Raw genomic sequence first — 9,343 nt, forward strand, 5'->3', positions numbered from 1 at the left:
CATTTATTTATTATTTTTTATATTAAACATGTAATTGGTTTATGTATAAAAATAACAAATATAATCTACCAATTATATTTATTAAAAAAAATAAAAATATTTCTGTAAAAAATTATTATTTGTATAATTTTTTTAAAATATGTAAAATTAACATAAATTCAATTTAAAATAAATTAAAATGTAAATTATTAGATATCATTATAATATTATAAATATAATAAATACCAGAAATCAAAAAAAAATACTTAATAAAAAAAAAAAAAAAAAAAAAAAAAAAAGAAAAGAAATGAAAAGAAACTAAATTTTCCCAATAGCCAAAACATAATATAGAGTACAATCTATATGTATTGACTTAATAAATAGAAATAATTTCAACTAATAATAACTCGAAAAATATAGATAGAATATAAACAAAATGGACAGACTTTTTAATTAAAATGAACTAAATTATAAGGTTATAGATTATGATGAGCATTTAAATGAAAATACTTAAATAAAAAACTGGTTCTTATAAGAAATCTAATAAACTTTTAACAGTGAAAATTTTGATTGTATAATTTTGTATTTAACAGGAGAATCAAATAAAAAAGGAGGACTTAGAATAGAAACTTAGAATAAATAAGACGAATAAGAATTTATATATTTTAATGACATATATCACTTATGGGAAAAAAGGACATCATAACAATAACTATGCCTAATTATACTAGACTGTGATTATTCCGGAATTTGGATAGGCCAAATAGACAATAGATATAACTTTTCAATTGCCATAATTACGAGTTGTAAAGAATCTTAAACTTAGAAAGAAAATAATCAAAAAGGAGGAGTTTTTACATAGAATCTTTACAATAGTTTTGTTTTATAAAAAGAAAATTAATTTATTGATTTTTATGAAAAAAATTAAAAGTAAAATCCTTAGTTTTGGGGTTTAGAATATAAAGTTTATAATATGATAGGGATTCCTCTTTTTTTCTGTTCTGTAGAATCATAAAGGGAATGGTTACTGAAATACAAAATGGTTTATAATTGTTATTAATAAAATAATCTTATATATGAAGGAGAAGTATTCAAAAGTAAAAAACACGGGTTTGGAATTTCCTATTATAAAAGTGGCACCGCATATTATAAAGGTACTTATAAATAAGGATTAAAACATGGAAAAGGAATAAAATACTCGAAAGACGGATAAAAGTTATTCGAAGGATTTTACAAAGAAGACATTATAGATGGAAAGGGAATTTTTTATTACGAAAACGGAATTTAAAAGTTTGAAGGAAATTTAAAGAAAGGAAGATTACATGGTTTAGGAACTTATTATGATAAAGAAGGTGTTATTTGTTTCAAAGGTTAGTTTAAAAAAGACAGAAAAAATGGAAAAGGAATTATTTATTATGATAATGGAAATAAAATGTACGAAGGTAATTTCAAAGAAGATAAATAGGATGGTTTAGGAATCTATTATAATTAAGATGGGAAAAAAATATATGTAGGAAATTTCAAAAACAATAAATTTTAAGGTTATGGTATTATTTATTTTTAAAACGGACAAAAAAAATACGAAGGAGATTTTCAAAAAGGGATTAAAGAAGGAAAAGGAATACAATATGATAGAAATGAAAACATTATTTATTAAGGTTAATTTAAGAATGGGGTTTATAATGGATTTGGTACTATTTATTATGAAAAAGAAAAGAATATAAACCAAGAATTTAAAAAAAACAATTTAAAAGGTAAATTTATATTCATATAGTTACTTTTTTTGTTTTTTTGTTTAAATAAAATAAACTTCAATTCGATAAAAATTAAAAGGCTATATATTAATTAATCATTTTTTAATTTAAAGTCCTTTTTTTTTTTTTGTTATAATAGAGTTTTTATTTTTTATTTTTTTTTTTAAAAAAAACTATATTAAAAAAAGTAATGTATTATTTTATTTATTTTTTTTTAAAAAAAATGTGCTTTTTTTTATTTTTTTTATAGGAAATAAAAAATATGAAGGAGAATTCAAATTAGGATTTTTCGATGGATTCGGGATTTTTTATTATTAAAATGGAAATAAAAAATATGAAGGAAAATATAAATATGGAAAAGCAAATGGAAATGGAGTTTAATATTATTTAAACAGAAACAAGTTCTATGAAGGTAATTTTAAAGAAGGAAAATGGGATGGAGAAGGTGTTTAATATTTTCAAAATGGAAACCTTTTTTACGAAGGAGAATTCAAAGATGGAATGTGGAATGGAAAAGGAATTAAATATTTTGAAAATGGATTAAAAAGCTATTAAGGTGATTACGAATAACACTAATAAAATGGAAACGGGACTTTATTCCATGAAAATGGAAAAAAATAATATAATGGATAATTTAAATAAGGAAAATAATTTGGGAAAGGAGTTTTTTATGATATAAATGAAAATATAAAATATGAAAATGAATGAATATTCGTAAAAATTTAATTTTTTTTTTTTTTTTTTATATATATAATATTTCTGTTATTTTATATTAAAATATAGATAATATTTTCTTATTTATATATCTTAGTTAAAATTATTTTCAATAGTAATAATAAAAAAAAGCGTTATATATCAATTTTATACTAGTAATTTATTTTCAATTACATATTATTAATTGTTATTGATATTTTTAATTATACTAACTTATATTAATTTTCATTAAATTGTTTTCTTTCTTTCTTTATTTCTTTCTTTCTTAACTTCTAATCAAAATCTTTAAAATATAATCATTATTTAAATATTTTATTAAAAAAATATTTAATTTTAATAGTAATATACATAAAAATTATTATTTAATAATTTATATATATATATATAATTTTTAAATAATATATATATATATATATATATATATATATATATTTTTTGAAGTATTATTAATTCTTACTTGATTAAATTTAAGACTAATATTTTCGGATTTGTATATACATATAATATAAATTAATTGTAATGTTATAAATATATATTAGGAAAATCAATCATTAAGATAAAAGTTCTAGTTATTTAAATTTGTTGTATTTTCAAATTAATAATTTATAAGCATTTTATATAGATGTATTTAGTTCAAAATGATTAAAAAACAAATCAAAGAATTTATATTTTTATTATTATGTAATTTTCATAAAAAGTAGAATAATTTAAATATTTATTTATGTTAAATCTAATTTTTATTATTATAGTTAGAATACATATTTATAATCTGGTTTTTTATTTATTTAACTTAAATTTATTTAGATAATTATCTATATTTAAATAAAATATTAATTTTAAGATCTTTTTTTAATAGAATATGAAAACTACTTAATAAAAATATAAAATATTATAATATAAAATCTATAATATAAATAATAATATTATAATATTTACATATAATAATAATTTAATAAAATAAAAAGTAAATATTAAATTTGAACTATGATTCCATAAATAGGGACTAATATTTTTTATATAAAAATAATAAAAAGAATAAAATCAAAATTATATTCGTTAGATTTATTAACTATAATAATCCTATATTTTTTAAAATAAAATAACCTATATAAAGAAATATATATTTATAAAATCAAATATCTAATATTTTTTATAAATAAATAAATAAGTTTGATAATTTTTTTTTTTTATAACAAAAAAAAAAACATATATATATATTTTTTTTTTTATTTTAATATAAATTATTTTATTATCTTAATATATATTTTTATTTACCATTATTAATCATTAATTTTATTTAAGCTTATAAATAAAATAAAAAAAATATTTAATTTTATTATAAATTTTATTGTTTTATTTAAACCAAAAAATAAAAAAATAATAATAAAGCCTAATTGCCTTTAAATAAAAATATAATATGCTTATAAATAATTTACTTTTATTATTAAATAAATTACTAAAATATTCTTACTATTACTTAATACCATTCATATATTCATTATATTCTTATATAAAATGGGACTAATAAACACTCTAAATGAACCGTTTAATTTTTTGTAATTGTATTTTGCTTTTTTTACGATTAGAAAACTGTTTTTCATTAATAAGATTCTTTAAAGGAACACCTACATATGAATATGAAATAACATTTTTATTTACACTAATATTTTTAGTTAATAAATTCGAATGCAAAAATTAAATATTAATATATTAATAACAGAATATATATGAAATATTTTCATTTTACTTATTTAGTGATTTTCTATTTTTAAATATTTGTACATTTTTATTAATACTTATTTTTTTATTCATTTATACTATGCTTATTATTTTCAATGATATTTAAGGTTAACAGGAATATATAATAGAAAGAGGTTTAAATAATAAAGAAATAGAAAAATTAAGCAAATTTAAATATTTAGAATATAAATAAACTATTTAAAATATTTTAAAAGAGGATTGTTGCTCTATTTGTTTAGTAGAATACGAAAATGAATGTATAGTGGTAGTTTTGCCTTAATGTAATCATTATTTTCATTTAGATTGTATTTAAGTTTGGCTTTCTAATAATGCTTAATGTCCTTTTTGTAGAAACAATGTTATTGTTTGTTTATAAAATAAGTGATTTTTTTTTTTTTTTTACAAAAGTATTTTAATGTATATATATCATATATATATATTTGGTTTTTTTTTTTTTTTATATATATATTTAATTATTTAAATAGTTATTTATTTTTCTTTTTATATTAGTCAAAAATATTTAAAGTATAAAAAAGTTATTAATAAAAAAAAAAAAAATTAATAATTTTAATTTATTTACTTTTTTACATAAAAATGATTAATGATAATAATAACAATTTAAGTTTTGACAATACAAAAGTTAATAGTGATAAAAAAAATAATTTTTCAGAAAACGAATCCACTGCTTCTGAAAAATCTGAAACTAATGTCCCAAACCCAAAATATAAAACAACTCTTTGCAAAAATTTCTAATGTATTTATATATATATATTCTACTTTTTTTTAAATTTTAGTTATTTTTTTTTTTTTTTTTAAAAAAACAAAAAAAAAGAAAACAATTGCTTAAGGGATAAAGAATGCCATTTTGCACATGTATTTTATTAAATATTTTAATTAAAATAATATTTAATAGGGTGAAAATGAATTGAGAAATGTTATTGAAGTAAGAAAATTACAATTTATTTTATTTTCTTAATATAAATAAAAGAATCAAGCTTATTTTGAAAAAGTAAGTAAATAAAACAACAATAAAAATATTTAGAAATGGCCTTCATCAATTCCATTAAATTGTAAAAATAAATTCTATTATTTATTTTTATATTTTAATCATTTTAATTTAAAAAATTATAAATAAAATAAAATATAAATATATTTAAAATATATAAAATTAATAATGTAATTAAAAAAATATATAAACTTATATATAAATATGAGTAAATATATTTATAAATATTTAAAACATATATAACATACATATATTTATTTATATATATATATATATATATATTATATATTTTAATTAATTTACATATATAAATATATATAATTATTAATTTTTTATACTTTTTTATTATTTTTTTTTTTTAATTTATAAACATTTTAGATAAAACTAATATATGCAAATACTTCAATTAATGTATTTATTATAATTTTTTTTAATTAAAACATATAATATTTATATTTTATATTATTTATAGTTGCTACATGTAAATATAATTAAAATTGTAATTTTGCCCATGGTGATGATGAAAAATTACTTGTTTTTTATTTATAATAAATATAACATTTATTTATATTTTTTTATTTAATAATTATACATTAATTTAGTTACCAGAAAATCTTTTAAATAAACTTAATACTTAAAGAAAAAATTTATAATAAAATAATATAAAAAATAAATAAATGACTGCCTTATATTAATAATTTATGGTTTAAATGATGTATTAATAATACTCAATGGAATAAAGTTTATAGTATTAATACGTTATTGTGAATAATTTTTGTGAAGAAATAGAAAAAAATAATTAAAGTGAATAAGTTTAAAAATATATTATTGATATAAAGAATTTAAATAAAGAAGGTAAGTTTAAATAAGCTTTAAATCAATTAAAAAAATTATGCTCTTAAAAAAATGCAAATGAGACGGAAATTAAATTACTTTAGGAAATATATTATTAACTTAATAAATGAAGAATTAAATGATTTAAATCTATATTTTAAAATAATGACTTTTCATTTTCTTTATTCTTATAAATTTATAAAATATTATTATTTATATAAATTTAAACTAAATTTACATATTAAATTATTTTTAAAATTAATTTAACAAAATTATTGAAATAATAATATTAAATTAAAAATTGAATGAAAAAAAATCATTAAAAATATTAATCAAAAGCAAAAAAAAAAAAAAATGAAAGTAAAAAATAAATATATTTAATTAAAAAAAAGCAAAATAAATAAAGGAACTATATATATGATAAAGATGCATTACAAACATAAGCAAACGAAAATTTATATATAAGAATATAAACTGTAAGTTCTATGAAAGAAAATGAATACACTTATAATTAAAAATAATAAATAAATGTAAAAAAAAATTGATTATTACTTATAAAAAAAAATTAAAAAACAAAAAAAAAACAAAAAATCTTAATATTAATAAGGTTAATATAAATTAGAAATTAAATATAAATGAAGAAAAAATAGTAGGAAGTTGTACGTAAGGTACTGTATGTTAAGTAAGAAATAATATAAATAAAATAAAAATAAATAAAGGCTATAATATAAGAAACTGGAGAAATAGTTGCAAAAAAAAAAGTATTTTAAGAATAAAGATAAAAGAATAGAGAATTGTAAATAATGTAAGAAATAGAAAATCATACAAACATTATAAAATTAAAACAATGTTATTATACATATGGTAATAAAAAAGTAAAATAAAATAAAATATATTAATATATTTTTATATATAAATATTTATATATTAATATATTTATATAATTAATATATATATATATTTATATATATATATATATAATAATGTTCTATTTTTACTTTTAATTATTTATAATTACTCAATTAAATAATTAAAGCCTTGCAATAATCTATTTTTTTTTTTTTAATGCCCTGTTATTGATTTTTTATATAAAAAATAAAATACAGAAAAAATAAAAATTAAAAAGTTATAATATATAAATATATATATATTTTAATCAGATTTTTTTAATGAATTCCAATCATAATTATAATAATTTACTTTTTATAGAACGATAAAGTTGGACTAAAATTTCAAAGATTTTAATATTGATCCTTTGGATGTTGATTTTATATCTAAAATTCTTGTATATGAACCTGAGAAAAGATTAAAACCTTTACAAGCTTTACTTCACTCCTTTTACGATGAATTAAGAAATCCTTAATGTAGAATAAACGGAAAATAACTATAGAATTTATTTAATTATAGTGATGGTTTTTCTTTTTTATTTTTTTTTTTTATTTGTTTATTTATTTTTAGTTGAAGTTAGAATGAATAATAAATATATTGAATAATTAATTCCTGATTGGTTTGCTTAAAAATTTGTAGAAGCTTAATAATATTGAAAGATAAATAAATATATATATATATATATATATATATATATATGTATTATTTATACTTATTTTTTTACTTTTTACTATAATTTTATTTAATAATTTAATAATAATAAAAAAAAAGACTATATTACATTTTTGTTTCATTATTTTGTTTATAGTATTATTAAAATAATTGAAAAACAATACAAATCGAACAAATAATATAAACATAAATACATTTATGTATATTAATATATATAAACTAATATTTTAAAAAATATATTTATTACTTAAATTGATGTATTTTATTTATACTATAGTTTTTTATAAAGACTTATTAAAATAAAAAGGTCTTATTTTTATTATTGATTAGGTTTTAAACACAATTTAAATATCAGAAAAAATTATTAAAACAAGTAATAATATGAACATATATAAAATTTTAAATTAAAATGTATTTCTAAATATTTAAATATGAAATAATAACAAAAAAAAAAAATAGTAGTATTTTAATATAAATATATATATATATTTATAAATACATTAGCAAAAAAAGCTCATAAACCAGGTGGTTTATATTAAATATCCACATTTCCCCCCGAAATAACTGCCACTACATTTTTTCCTTCAAAAACATTTTTATATTTTAATATTGCTGCTAAAACTGTAGCACTAGATGGTTCTACAATAATTTTTAACCTTTCCCATAATAAATTAGTAGCCAAAACAACCTCCTATTCATCCACTAAAAAAATTCCATCACAATATTTTTTTATAATTTTGAAAGTTTTATCTCCTAAAGATGTTCTAATACCATCACAAATAGTCACAGGAGGTAATTAAGGGTGTATATTCCCAGTTTGTAGTGAAATATAAGCATCTCTTGCCAAAAAAGGTTCAGCTGCCACTACTTTAGTTTTAGGTGAAATCCCCTTTGTGGCTATACAAGTCCCGGAAAGTAATCCTCCGCCACCAACCGGCACAATAATAAAATCAATAAAATTTTCACTGCAAATTTATTCAAAAATCTCCAAAGAAATAGTCCCTTATCCCTAAATAACTGCAAAATCATTATAAGGATGAACAATTTCGGCATTTTTAACTTAATGTACTTCTTACAAAGCTTTCTCTCTATCTTTAATTAATGGCCCGCATTAAACAAGATTTCCTCCATTTATCTAAACTAGTTTTTTTTTAATTTCAGGACTATTTTCTGGCATTACTATGTAAGAAGTAATTCCCAAAGTCTTTGACATAAAAGACAAAGCAGATCCATGATTTCCTGAGGAATGTGTACATACAGAAAATTATTCATTTTTCTTATCCTCTTTTAATTTTAAGAGAGCAGATATAGATCCACGTGCTTTAAAAGAACCACATTTTTAAAAATTTTCGCATTTAAAATAAATACAACATTTAGCTAATTCATTTATAGATTTACTTGTTAATATAGGTGTTTTTTAAATATATGGAAGCATTTTTTTATGGATTTATTATATATCAAATAATGTAGGTTCTTACATATATATGTATTGTTTTTATATATTTTTTTTTATTTTTTTCAAGAAGATTGAAATATTTAATATTTGATTTTTTTAGTTTTTAATAAATTAAAGGGAAAAAATAAAAATGCTAAAAAGTATATAATAATTTATTTACATTTAAAATAAAATCTATGTTATTTATTTAATATTTTCTTAAAATATCATATCTTTTAACCTAAAAAATATTATTATTGAGTATTTTTTAAGCAAGATTGAGTATACAGTATATTCTTAGTAATTGATAATATTAGAGTT

At 16.5% G+C, this 9,343-nt stretch overlaps 2 protein-coding genes across 2 annotated transcripts, besides 15 other annotated features; one reads left to right on the forward strand and one right to left on the reverse strand. All coding sequences in view use genetic code 6, as the record gives it.

The window, feature by feature from the left end:
- Positions 1 to 250: 250 nt before the first annotated feature.
- Positions 251 to 283: a microsatellite.
- A 735-nt stretch (positions 284 to 1,018) lies between these two features.
- Positions 1,019 to 2,441, forward strand: IMG5_030440 (protein kinase domain protein; the record flags this gene model as incomplete). Its single annotated transcript, XM_004039188.1, has 2 exons — positions 1,019 to 1,733; positions 2,017 to 2,441. The coding sequence occupies 2 exons, from the start codon at positions 1,019 to 1,021 to the stop codon at positions 2,439 to 2,441; spliced, it is 1,140 nt and encodes a 379-aa protein (XP_004039236.1).
- A 243-nt stretch (positions 2,442 to 2,684) lies between these two features.
- Positions 2,685 to 2,714: a microsatellite.
- Positions 2,686 to 2,721: a microsatellite.
- A 97-nt stretch (positions 2,722 to 2,818) lies between these two features.
- Positions 2,819 to 2,879: a microsatellite.
- Positions 2,880 to 3,318: 439 nt separating this feature from the next.
- Positions 3,319 to 3,380: a microsatellite.
- Positions 3,326 to 3,362: a microsatellite.
- Positions 3,366 to 3,408: a microsatellite.
- A 99-nt stretch (positions 3,409 to 3,507) lies between these two features.
- Positions 3,508 to 3,557: a microsatellite.
- Positions 3,558 to 3,666: 109 nt separating this feature from the next.
- Positions 3,667 to 3,716: a microsatellite.
- Positions 3,717 to 5,428: 1,712 nt separating this feature from the next.
- Positions 5,429 to 5,482: a microsatellite.
- Positions 5,483 to 5,728: 246 nt separating this feature from the next.
- Positions 5,729 to 5,794: a microsatellite.
- A 789-nt stretch (positions 5,795 to 6,583) lies between these two features.
- Positions 6,584 to 6,618: a microsatellite.
- A 299-nt stretch (positions 6,619 to 6,917) lies between these two features.
- Positions 6,918 to 7,007: a microsatellite.
- A 433-nt stretch (positions 7,008 to 7,440) lies between these two features.
- Positions 7,441 to 7,483: a microsatellite.
- Positions 7,484 to 7,582: 99 nt separating this feature from the next.
- Positions 7,583 to 7,614: a microsatellite.
- A 487-nt stretch (positions 7,615 to 8,101) lies between these two features.
- Positions 8,102 to 8,764, reverse strand: IMG5_030450 (serine racemase, putative; the record flags this gene model as incomplete). Its single annotated transcript, XM_004039189.1, has 1 exon — positions 8,102 to 8,764. The coding sequence occupies one exon, from the start codon at positions 8,762 to 8,764 to the stop codon at positions 8,102 to 8,104; it is 663 nt and encodes a 220-aa protein (XP_004039237.1).
- Positions 8,765 to 9,343: the final 579 nt, after the last annotated feature.

The sequence above is a fragment of the Ichthyophthirius multifiliis genome, assembly GCF_000220395.1.
Source record: "Ichthyophthirius multifiliis unplaced genomic scaffold scaff_1120509249764, whole genome shotgun sequence".
NCBI classification, from domain to species: Eukaryota; Ciliophora; class Oligohymenophorea; order Hymenostomatida; genus Ichthyophthirius; species Ichthyophthirius multifiliis.